The sequence below is a fragment of the Engraulis encrasicolus genome, chromosome 21 (assembly GCF_034702125.1).
Source record: "Engraulis encrasicolus isolate BLACKSEA-1 chromosome 21, IST_EnEncr_1.0, whole genome shotgun sequence".
Lineage (NCBI taxonomy): Eukaryota > Metazoa > Chordata > Actinopteri > Clupeiformes > Engraulidae > Engraulis > Engraulis encrasicolus.
The window spans coordinates 5,227,709-5,240,208 of NC_085877.1; the positions used below are offsets into that span (position 1 = coordinate 5,227,709).

A 12,500-nucleotide genomic window follows, 5' to 3' on the forward strand; every position below is an offset into this window, starting at 1 on the left:
GGCTTTGTGTGTTTGTGTGTGAGTATATTTGTCTACTGTATGGTGTGTGTGTGTGTGTGTGTGTGTGTGATTGAATGCTATGCATGTGTGTGTGTGTGAGTGTATGTGGGGTCAGTAAAGGTGAGACGTGCTTACACTCGCCCCCCCCCCGAGCGCCCCCACCCCTGTCGCGCCCCCCGCGGTGCCAGCAGTTCCGAGGATGCCCACTGCCGACCTGCCAGCGGCCTTGCCCAGCTGTCGCGGGCACATGTTGGAAGCCCTTTAATTGCTTGTTCTTGTTTCCATCCACCCCTTTGCTCTCTCCCCTACCCCTCCACCTCTCTCTCCTCTATCCCTCTATCTCTTCTCTCCCCTACCCCTCTACCTCTCTCTCTCTCTCTCCTACCCCTCTATCCCCCTCTCCCCTTCCCCTCCACCTCCCTATCTGTTCTCTCTATCCCCCTATCCCCCTCTATCTACCCCTCTATCCCCCTATCCCCCTCTATCTACCCCTCTATCCCCCTCTCCCTGCCCCCTCCACAGCACTGCTGCAACTGGGTGTCGAGCCCCGAGCCCCTGGACACACAGGTGGAGTCCATGCTGCCAGACTGCCCGCGTGTCTCCGCAGGTGGGTGAAGATGCTACTGGTGTGGCACACTCTCTACGTCTGTCTGTTCTGCACAGTACTGCATCCTTCTCCCCTTATTAACCAATCTCTCTTTCTTTCTTTCTTTCTTTCTTTCTTTCTTTCTTTCTTTCTTTCTTTCTTTCTTTCTTTCTTTCTTTCTTTCTTTCTTTCTTTCTTTCTTTCTTTCTTTCTTTCTTTCTCTCTTTCTCTCACATACTGTACACACACACACACACACACACACACACACACACACACACACACACACACACACACACACACACACACACACACACACACACACACACACACACACACACACACACCCATACACACACACACACACACACACACGTCTATTTGTTTTGTTCTCTCGCTTTGTCTCTCACTCACTCACTTATGAAATTCTCAAGTCATAGTGGTTTATTAGTTGAAAATAGTGTCGGCATTGCATGGAGACCAGCAGTGATCATCTGGTTTCTGTTTCTGCTCCTTTTTGCTTTGTATATGGCAACTTGCACCCTTCGAGGGTAACATTTTAGTTGTAGTTGTAGTTGCTTAGTTAGTTGTAGTTATTCCTACAGTAGATCACAAAAGTGAGTACACCCCTCACAGTTTTTTGCAGATTTGTGAGTATACAAGAAATTTAAGCGGTTAAATATGTTGTTAAAAGGTCACTAATCATTGTGTCAAAGCGACATTTCTGTAATGCTTTCCTATGAAAAGATATACTCACAAATCTGCAAAAACTGTGAGGGTTGTACTCACTTTCGTGATATACTGTACTGCTACTAGTGTACAGATCACTGTGTGATCGTGATTCTCCTATGTGCATCCTCGCCCCTGCCTATATCCCTCCTTTTCTGAAACTTGGATGTAAATGCTGAGATTTTTTGTCACGGGTGGCCAAGTGCTGTATTTGGCTGGCCGCGCGCCTCCGCGTGGCCCAATCCAGAGAAAATGTTCCTAATGCGGAGCGGGGGGATTATGTGTGTAATCTGTAATCCAGGGCACGGGTCAGCGATGGGAGATGATGAGGTTGTTGTGGCGGTCAGGGAGCGGGAATGAGGCAAGGCGGTCGGCTCCTTCTCTCTTCGCCAGCAGTCTACCTCCCTCCCTCTCCCTCTCTCTCTCTATCTCTCTCTCCCTCTCTGTCTCTCTCTCTCTCTCTCTCTCTCTCTCTCTCTCTGTCTCTCTCTCTCCTCTCTCTCTCTCTCTCTCTCTCTCTCTCTCTCTCTCTCTCTCTCTCTCTCTCTCTCTCTCTCTCTCTCTCCCCCCAAACACAGCACACAGAGATACTGTTTTTTTATTCTGTTTCCCAGCCACAGACACATGTACATCCACCCACACAGTCATTCCCATGGTGGTCATCTCTCCTATGTTATCTGATGGCAGATGGTACTGTGCAGCGGTAGTGAGGGCTGCTCGGGGACCTCTCTGATGGCGGTGGGTGGCCCGCCGCCGGTGGATATGGCGGGGCCTCCAATGAGTCATGTAGAAAATGACTAAAACATCTCTCTGCTCTGGGGTGAATTTCTCAAAACCAAAGTTGCTTACTACATTAGCTACTTTGTTGCTTTCAATGCATTTTCCCATTGGCAACTACCGAAGTTGCTAACAGGCTAACAACTTCCCTTTTGAGAAACTCACCCCTGCTCTGCTTTGGTCTGCTCTGCCCTGCTCTGTGTGGCGAGACGAGCCGGACGAGCGTGAAAGATGTGGGTCCTCTTCAGCAGGCCCCGGCGATGATCCCCCATCCACCCCCTCAAGCCTCTCCCAACCTCCAGCCTGTGTGGCTCTCTCTCTCTCTCTCTCTCTCTCTCTCTCTCTCTCTCTCTCTCTCTCTCTCTCTCTCTCTCTCTCTCTCTCTCTCTCTCTCTCTCTCTCTCTCTCTCTCTCTCTCTCTCTCTCTCTCTGCTCCACCAGGGACTGAGGATGTATAGGAAGGCCACCCAGTTAAGCGCGACGATATTTTTTGTTTGTTGATAAACCGCCCTGATGTGTCACACGCGGAGGAGAGGTCTGTCTCTGCTGGGCTTGTCACTGCTGATGTCAAAGCCAGCACACAAGCCGAGTCAGCCTCACTGGCAGCCAATTGACTGCAGAGAGGAGGGTAGGGGTCAGAGTTCGTTTCCATAGTAGCGTGAGGCAAGGGGGGTGGGGTGGTGTGGTGTGGGGGATGTCTTCTGAACGCCGCAGGGGGGTTTGGTGTTTTTCGAATGCTTTTGTTTTGTGAGTGCTCACAACACACAACGTTAATCTGACTCTCGATGTAGCTGTTTTTCTCGAGATACAGTTTAGGTTTGTTGTCTTTCATCACATTGCCGAGTCATTTGCAGTATAGAGATAACACAAATGAAGTAGAAAAAAATATGCAGTACTATTAATTCACGTATATATGTGGATAAATGCACTTACATGGATACTGAATCTATAATCACAAGAACAATGAATTGCAGATCATTTTGTTTCGTGTGAGCAAGTCTGTGTGTGTCTGTGCATGTGTGTGTCGGTGCGCGTGTGCGCATGTCTGCGTCTGTATATGTGAACATGCATGTATGTATGAGTTTATGCACATATATATTCATCCATGAGATTGACCCCAGCTGCTCTCAGAAAAGGACAGGCTACTGCTGACCCAGGCAGTCTCATCATGGGAGGAATTTCGACTGGGTTGCCGTTGAACTGTATCACGCATTAGGTGCGTCTGTAGTCGCCTGCCTCGGAACATTCCAGATGGTCATTCTACCTGAAGCGTTATTAGATGGTGTTTTAACCGATAAGCTGGCAAAAGATCCACTTTTTCCTCTCCAGCGCAGTAGAGGCCGGGGGACACAGTGAAAGGAAGACATTCACACCTCGCTTGGCCTCTTCCTGCCACGCAGGACTCTCTGGCATGTGGACAGGAAGTGAGGTGAATCGACAGGAAGTGTGTGTGTGTGTCTGTGCGTATGTGTGTGAGAGAGAGAGTCTTGTGTGTGTGTGTGTGTGTGTGTGTGTGTGTGTGTGTGTGTGTGTGTGTGTGTGTGTGTGTGTGTGTGTGTGTGTGTGTGTGTGTATGTGTGTGTGTGTGTGTGTGTGTTTGCACGCGTACGTGCATGCGTGTGCTTTACATGTAGTGTGTGTGTGTGTGTATCCGTGTTTGTGTGTGTGTGTGAGAGAGTCTAGTGTGTGTGTGTGTGTGTTTAGTGCCCACGCCATGGCCTTCTGACTGGCATGTGGGCCATGCAGGAAGCGGTTTGGCAGAGGCGAGGGCTGGGCGGAGGTGCGGACAGGTCCGTGTGTGTGCTCCCTAATGGAGTGTGAAGCGGTGCTGTGCTGGTACCAGCATGCCCATGGCTCTGGAAGAAGACAAATGAGAGTTTTGGATGGGGGGTGCTTCATGGAGTACAGGTGCACAGCTCGAATCGACAATATAATGTTGCTTCTTTCGTGACATGTTTTTATTTGCCTGATTTACGTAGTCGTGAAGATGCCATGGCGTGAATTTTTTGTTTTGTTTCAGCTCTCTGTTGTTCTGAAGTAGCTCCTGCTTTTCGGTTTCACCTCAGTGTTGGCATGGGCACATCTCCATCTTAAGCCCCTAACAGCTGGCCACACTCGAAATCCAGTCAACAAAATAAAATAAAAAGCAGAGAAATTATTTAAAATCTCCTGAACATGGCCCTGCCATGGCCTAGCGGTAGGGCACTGGGTTACTACGCCGGCGACCCAGGTTCGATTCCGACCCCGGGTCATTTGCCAATCCTCCCCCATCTCTCTCTCCCACTCACTTCCTGTCACCATCTCCAACTGTCCCATCTCAAAACATACATGTTCACCTCAAAACATGTTCTCCTCATACCTCAGTTTGACACACTCACCCTGATTCTAATCTACGGTATGCTCAAAGGAGTGTGTGAGCATGTTAAACCCTTTGCCTTTTAGTAAAGAAATAGAAGTCCGGCCAAATGCAGGGAGGTTATTTCATACACTCGTGTGTGCACGCACGCACATACATACACAAGCAGAGACGGTACATTTACATAGTGACAATGATCGAGATGCCGGTCACATTGTTGGCACCCAGGGAGGTGTCAATGCTGGAACGTAGAGAGAATATCTCTCACTTTATTACATATACCTCTTTCTCTCTCTCCATCTCTTCTTTTGTCTCTCCATCCCTCTCTCTCTTTCTCTCTCTCTTGTCTCTCTTGGTCTACCCTCTTCCTCTTCTGAATCATCACTCATGGCTCAGTCAGATTATTAATTACCAAAAGCAGAATGGCTGGCACGGATGTAAACAGTGATTAATGGTTAACAAAAGTAAGTTAATGCGTACCTGAACTGTAATTATGTGTGCCGATCCTTTACAAGGCACCTGAACGCAGTCTAGCAATTAACCCTCATTAGGCTTACACCAGAGAACACACTCTCGCCTTTGTTCCAAACACACTTCTGCCTTTGATGTGGGGCAGAGCTGTTTTGGCACTTTTGTTTATTTCCCCTTTCTTTTTTTTCTTCCTATCTCTTCTCTTTCTTCCCCAACTCTCTCATTCTCTCCTCTCTCTCTCCCTCTCAGTCTGTCCATTCATTTCTCTCTCTCTCTCTCTCTCTCTCTCTCTCTCTCTCTCTCTCTCTCTCTCTCTCTCTCTCTCTCTCTCTCTCTCTCTCTCTCTCTCTCTCTCTCTCTCTCTCTCTCCCTGTCAATCAGTGTCTGTGTCCTTCTCTTCTCTTCCTCTCTCTCTATTTATTTTCTTCTTCTTTTCGAGTGGGTCCTGCACAGACGTGATGAGCGAGGAGGAAAAAGATGACACCTCAGTGTGAAATACCTGCAAAAAAACAGCCACACGGTGTGACTCATTTGGTAGTCTGGGTTGGCGGTATGGACAATAAACAATTTTTCTTCTTCTTCTTTTTTTCACTCTTTGCCACCTGCCGGAGGCCTGGGAGCATTTCCATACGCCGAGAAGGCCATGCAAGAGCGTGCAATGCTGAGGAAAGCCACCCAGCAGCGTAGCGTCCATGACCTGTCACGGCTCTGGTCTGGCTGTGTGACTGAAGGACACATGAGTCATAAAGTCACTTCAACTTTTTGACACCCCTTCTAGCACTTTCCAAGCGCCCAGCATCATATTATTAAGCGTGAAGTCCCGAGTCCATGGCATTTCTGCACCCTTATATACTAACATCCTATGGAGTTCTTTTTTTTAAGTATTTTTAGGTGGTTTTTGTCTTTATTTTTGTCAGGACAGTGGAAGGGAGACAGAAAATGAGTGGGGGAGAGAGAGACGGGGAAGGATCGGCAAATGACCCCGGCCGGAATAGAACCCTGGTCGCCGGCTTAGTAACACAGTGCCCTACTGTTAGGCAAGGCCAGCAGGGCCCTATGGGTTTCTTTCCATATAACATTTGCACATTTCTACACATCCTTTACTAGACATTAACTTAAGATAATGTAATTTGCTCAATTGCTGTTATGAGTCAGCTACACACTTGAGACTTTAGACGTGGGACCTTGAGATTCTAGAAATCTTAGTGGACCACTCAGAAATGTCATCCAGTGTTAAGACTTGAGTCGTGAAAACATGGGGAGAGCAGAGTGAAAATTGTAGCTCTATGAACACTAGCTTTTGTAATTTCATGAGTTATCAGTTTTGAATAAAAATGAATGTGTGCTTGGGTGCTTTCTATGTGTCTTCACGTACGTGTGTCTCTCTTTATTATCTCTCTCTTGTTGCTTCTTTTTCTGCTTCCCTCTTCTGCTCTTACGTGTATATCCCAGCCTGCCACTGGGTTTCCCTACACATGTCGCTCGTTCTCAACTTGCAGCCTGAGAGACTCCCCCCCCCCTCCCTCCTCTTCCGCCTCCTCATCCTCCTCCTCTCCTTGTTCCCCCTCCCCTCCTCCTCCTCCCCAGGCTCTAGTCAGTGCTCTGCTCCCTGCGTGCATCATCAATATACATATTGACATTATTTTATTGTACAACTTGGCACCCTGATCCTAGTACTCTGAGCACTTTCATTCCCTCCCCTCTCTCTCTCTCTCTCTCTCTCTCTCTCTCTCTCTCTCTCTCTCTCTCGCTGTGTTGTGGAGGAAATCCCAGTTGTTTGGAGTGGATGGGGTGGTGTGGTGGGCGGGAGACTGGGTTGAAGGCCTCATTCATGGTAGCAGTGGTGGGAAGTGGTTTGAAGAGGGTTGGTATGTGTGAAGGGGGCAATCAAAGTTTCATGGAGTATTTTTTTTATAAAACCAGCTGGGGTCTCTTTCTTTCTTTTCTTTTTCTCTCTCTCTGTCACTCTAGCTCTTTTGCTCTCTCTCTCTCTCTCACACTCTCTCTCTCTCTCTCTCTCTCTCTCTCTCTCTCTCTCTCCCTCCCTCTCTGTCACTCTAGCTCTTTTGCGCTCTCCCTCTCTCTCTCGCTCTCTCTCTCTCTCTCTCTTTCTCTCTCTCTCTCTCTCTCCCCATCTCCATATCCCTCGTTCGCTCGTTCACTCGTTCGCTCCCGCTCCTCCTCTGATGCTGCCTTTTGCCGAGGGATCAGAAGACATGGCCCTCATTTTCTATTCCTCTTTAAAAGCCGTGATGGGGCCTAAACACCTTTGATCCGCGCGGCTGCTTTGCCTGACTGGCAGGCTCTGACCCACTTGGCTCTTGAATTTTATGTAATGTGGCCTCGCGTTAGCCCTCAGAGAACCTCCCGCGCCTAGAAGAACACGCCGCCCCCCGAATCACGACTCTGGTGTTGTCTCTTCAGAAACATCTTCCTCCTCCAAGTGCCTTTTTAGATTCTCTCTGCTCCGCTCCACCCCGACTCACTCCACCCCACCCTTTCTTCCAAACTCGGTCTTCACATTGGCTGTCTACGTTACGTCTGCTTCTTTCCCCGTCTCCCTCTGCTGCTCTATTCAGCTCCACACGTCACTGTCTTCCTTGGCTTTTCCTTTTCTTGATGTTTTGGGCTGAGGTCAACCTCAAGCCACCGTGGAGAGGAAAAGCAGCGGTTAGTCTTTTGGTGGAAAGTGGAAACCCTAGATGAGTCTTGCCAGGTTTATTTTATGTCTGGTCATCTCTCTCTCTCTCTCTCTCTCTCTCTCTCTCTCTCTCTCTCTCTCTCTCTCTCTCTCTCTCTCTCTCTCTCTCTCTCTCTCTCTCTCTCTCTCTCTCTCTTTCTCTCTCTTTCTTTCTTTCTTTCTTTCTTTCTTTTTCCATCTTTTATTCTGTCTATTTGCCTTCTCTCTGAACACTCTTCCCTGAGCAGTTTTTCATTCATCATGCATTCATTTATTTCTCCATGGTGTTGAGTATAACTTGATTCCTCAACACAGCATGGTACTTTACAAAAAGATTTGGCAAGACTATTGCTTTTCAGAACTGCAACTAGCAACTATTTTGACTATCACTGATTTGTTTTCTCCAGTGGTTCATCCATTCCCTCTCATCCATTCAGTAGAGTAATAAACCAAACATGAACCAAACATGAAACCAAACATGAAACCAAACATGAAACCAAATGTCATCCAAACTGAATCTACGTAAGATATTTGTGTTCGTAAGAAAATGAATGCTAATAAAGAGTGCTATGCACTGATCAGTGATGATCAATGGGGTTAGGTGTTCAGCTTTAAAAAAAACAACTGCACAATCTGTCGAATGCTCACATTACATAATTTGGCAACCATTTTTTAGGGTTATTTAGTTATTTATTTTTATTTTGTTTATTAGTTGTCTCCGTTCATATACATGCTTATAGAACACAGCCAGAGGCATGTTGTACAGTGGTGGGACAATCCCTTTTTTCAACATAAAGGAAGAGATTCCTTAGACCACTACACTAGATGTGTCCAGAGTGAAACCCACAAGCACCGTATCGACCGCAAAATGTCTCATGCCCCGCCACCCCTCTTGTGTGTTGTCCACCGCGCGTCACCTCGTGTCAGCGTGGGGACATGATCACAGCGTGACTGTATTGACCACTGGAACCCTCCGCGTGCTATCAGAGGCAAAGGGACACCTCTGTTCCCGTCTAGATCAGAGTGTCTGATAGACACATCACTCGACCACCGTTTGTGTTTGAAGTGATAAACACACAAAAAAAATCCACCATGTCATCCCTCGCTGAGGGACAGAGAACAAAAGGGTGAAGAGAGCTCTTTCATGGTTCTCATACTGAATCAATACCGCACTGTCTATGTGTGTTTGTACATGCTACAGCATGTATAGCTGTGTGCATGTACGTCAGGGCCGTACCACTGTTGACCTGTCAGTGGATTCCTCAGATAGCTGAGTGTGTGTGTTTTTTTCAAATGCAATTGTGTGCGTGCGTGCGTGCGTGCGTGCGTGCGTGCGTGCGTGCGTGCGTGCGTGCGTGCGTGAGTTCGTGCGTATGCGTGAATGCAGACATGTTCGAGTGTGTGTGTTTGTGTATTATTGTGATTGCATTTGGTGAGAAGAAAAAGTAGAGTGGCTCTTCTTCCTCCCTCTTTTGCACTTTCTCTCTCTCTCTCTCTCTCTCTCTCTCTCTCTCTCTCTTTCTCTCTCTCTCTCTCTCTCTCTCTCTCTTTATCAAAATTAACCGTGAGAGTAGTTGCTTAGCAACTACAGAAGGCCAGGTGAAGTGTGGTAAGTTTTTCTGTATGCCTCTCTAGGCTTCCTGTTATTGAGGTCAGGGTGCCAACAGATGAGCGTGAGTGGAAGAGGGGTGAGTGGGGTGGCCCTGTGTTGTCAGCCCAGAGCAAGGCTCATTGTGCCTATTTATAGCAAGTTTCTTCATTTGGTACCAATAGCGCAGGAATGATTTGTAGTTAAGTGGAGGATGGAGGAAAAGTAATTTTTGGTAAGGCTGCAATTATTGTTTTGTTCATTGGTAAGGAACTGTTTGCCAGTCAGACATGGTGGTAGGTAGTGTGAGACTAAACTAAGGTGGTAAATGAAAAGCATGGCTACATGGGACAAGAGGCACAGGATGCCATTAAGATGTCGTACATTTCAAATTCCAGACATGCAAGGTTCCCCGGTTACATTTTTCTGAGTTCCAAAATACTTTGGCCTTCCTCTCCGCCATTGTACAAAAGTGGCAGAGTGCACAGGTGAATTCATATCCTGTCCTCACCAACATCAATGAGCTTTGATAGGTGTGGGATCATTTTTTTTTTAGTAATTCTGGCTGCACTGATGTGCCAAAAGAGTGTCTATTTCATGAGCTCCTGTCAGACGATATTAACAGTTTTCAGAAAATACAGTTTTACTATCGCTGAAACTGCAGCTATGTATGAAGGCTGCCACAATGAAGCCAGCAAAAGATAATGATTATTTTCCCTCACTATTCTCCTCCTCTACCTTCTATTTCTGAATCACCACCTAGCTTTGTCATAATAATTCACAATACGTCCCCATACTTCATTTCATTAAGCAAAAGAAATGAATGTACTCAGTGCCAGAAAACAGGTTGGTGTATTTAGTAACACAGGGGGAAAAAAACAGTTGTGAGGAAGAGCAGCCAGTCAGTGAGGCTGTCAATTTAAAAAAAAAAACATGAATGAACTGCTGTATTTTTAAGCCTTCGCTAAACGCTGGGCCCGCAGCAATGGTACGTTCTAAAACGGGGGTTCACAGTAATCACAACTACCTTTAAACCCCTCCAAAGCCGTTTCGTCTCGTCTCGTCGCATGAATGTGAACCAGCCTGGAGGATCTTTTTATCACATTTCAAGTGTAACTACCAAGTTACGGCGTTAAAAACGAATTACGTGTCAGTGTGTGGCGTGGCGATGGAGCCACGCTGCATTTGCATTGGGGGAGGAGAAGAGACGCGTTTGGAAGTTGAAGAAAAGAGAGGAGGAATGGATGTCTGTGCACCGCGTGTGGGGGGGGTTGGCAAATTTCATGGCAAGTTGCTGTATTTTAGCTGTCTCGTCTCTCCCCCCACACACACACTTTATTTGTCCTCCCGCCATCTCTGTCTCTCCCTACCCCTCTCTCTACCTTTCCATATATCTCTCTCCCTCTCTCCTTCTCCCTCTCTTTCCGTCCCTCCTCTCTCTCCTTATCTCTTTCTCTCTCTCCACCCCCCTCTCTCTAACTCTGTCTCTCTGTACTACACCTCTTTCTCTCTCATCCTCATCCTCATCCTCATCCTCATCTTCATCCATCCATCCATCCATCCATCCTTCCATCCATCCATCCATCCATCCATCCATCCATCCTGTCTACTGGAGTGCAGGTTCAGCTAGCTTCAGCTTCAGCGTCAGCTTCCGCTTGCGATTCAGCGTGAGTGAGTGAGTGAGTGAGTGGGGTCTGTGTGCTGCCTGCGCTGCATCTCGGAGGCGCGGCCCTGCAGTGTGGCAGATTTCATAATCTCATTATCATCACGGCGCCAGACTTGCCCACGAGGCCCGCCCGCCTGTTCCGCCTTATTAGCTGCCCAGATTTGTCCATTTGTCCTTCCGCTACCCGGCGCTCAGCCAATGGCGGCGGAGGAAAGTTGGCGGTGGCGGCGGGCGGGCGGGCAGCGGAGGCGTCTTCGTCTTCTTGCCTTCGTCTTCTCTCTTTAGCAATAACTTCTGCTTCAACCTATTACTTTTTTTTTACAGGAAAGGGGGTGGGGTTGTTGGCGGGGGGTGTGGGAGGTTTGGGATGGGAGTGGAGATGCTGCAGGCGAGATTGTGTGTGTGTGTGTGTGCGTGTGTGTGTGTGTGTGTGTGTGTGTGTGTGTGTGTGTGTGTGCGCGCGCACACGTGCATGTGTGTGTGTGCGCTGTGATTTCTGCACTGTATGTATTTTAATTTAAACGATGCTGAGGGTTATGTTTTGTGTCTGCGTATTTCTGCTTGTGTGTATTTTCTAAGTGTGTGGTAAGCGTGCATGAGCGCCCGATGCGTGTGTGTGTCTGCCTGTGTGTGTGTGTGCGCTTGCGTGCTGGCGTGCGTGCGTGCGTGCATGTGACTGTGTATGTGTGCATACTGAAAGAGAGAGTGGGATATATATTGTGTATTATTATTTTCATACATCCCTACCTTACCTCCGAAGGTCCAAATACTGCTACCTAATGATGGATGAATGACATGATTGATGTTATTGCTTCCTATATATTTTCAGTTTTTCGGAGAGAGTTGAAATTTCCATGCCTCCCCCCTCCCCTCCGCCTCCTGTCCTCGTCGTCGTCCTCCTCCTCCTCCTCCCCTCCGCCTCCTGTCCTCCTCCTCCTCCTCCTCCGCCTTCCGTCCTCCTCCTCTTCGTCCTCCTCCTCCCGTCCTCCTCCTCCTCCTCCCGTCCTCCTTCTCCTCCTCCTCCTCCTCCTCCTCCTCTTCCTCTCCTGTCCACCTGTCTGCTGCGTTCACCTGCTGTGGCACAGGAGAGCAGATTTCCATCAGGAGCTCAGCCTGTTGTTTTTGATTGACATCAGTGTGCTTGTGCCCACGTGTGTGTGTGTGTGTGTGTGTGTGTGTGTGTGTGTGTGTGTGTGTGTGTGTGTGTGTGTGTGTGTGTGTGTGTGTGTGTGTGTGTGTGTGTGTGTGTGTGTGTGTGTGTGTGTGTGTGTGTGTGTGTGTGTGTGTCTGTGCCCCTTCCTCTGGTGACTGGCTGCCTTCAGGGAAGGCCTTCATCTGGCAGGTGTTTCCAACCGCTCGTGTTATCTCCGCTCGTCTCGTCAGCAACACGGCAGACCTTTTTTTTTTAATCAGCATTCCGACCAGTCATAGATAGAAATGGGATTGAGGATTACAAAAGCCTCAACAGAGGTCCCATTCAAAGGACCGTGGTGGCATTTTCGCTTAACCCCACCTAGAAAAGTAACGCATCGACTCATTCCCGCTTATGGAATTCCTATCTATTGTATGTGCTCTGTGTGTGTGTGTATACCGTCCTTGGAATTCCACACATTCAGCGTCACCCTTAGTGTGTGTGGCCAAGCCTCT

The 12,500-nt window shown here is 48.0% G+C and overlaps 1 protein-coding gene across 2 annotated transcripts in view; it reads left to right on the plus strand.

Annotated features, from left to right (window-relative positions):
- Positions 1-12,500, plus strand: part of arb2a (ARB2 cotranscriptional regulator A) — a 238,669-nt gene that overhangs the window by 177,650 nt on the left and 48,519 nt on the right. For both annotated transcript variants that reach the window (XM_063187308.1, XM_063187309.1), the window contains exon 10: positions 523-607. In XM_063187308.1, coding sequence (XP_063043378.1) covers positions 523-607 — 85 coding nt within the window. The remainder of the gene's footprint in view (positions 1-522; positions 608-12,500) is intronic.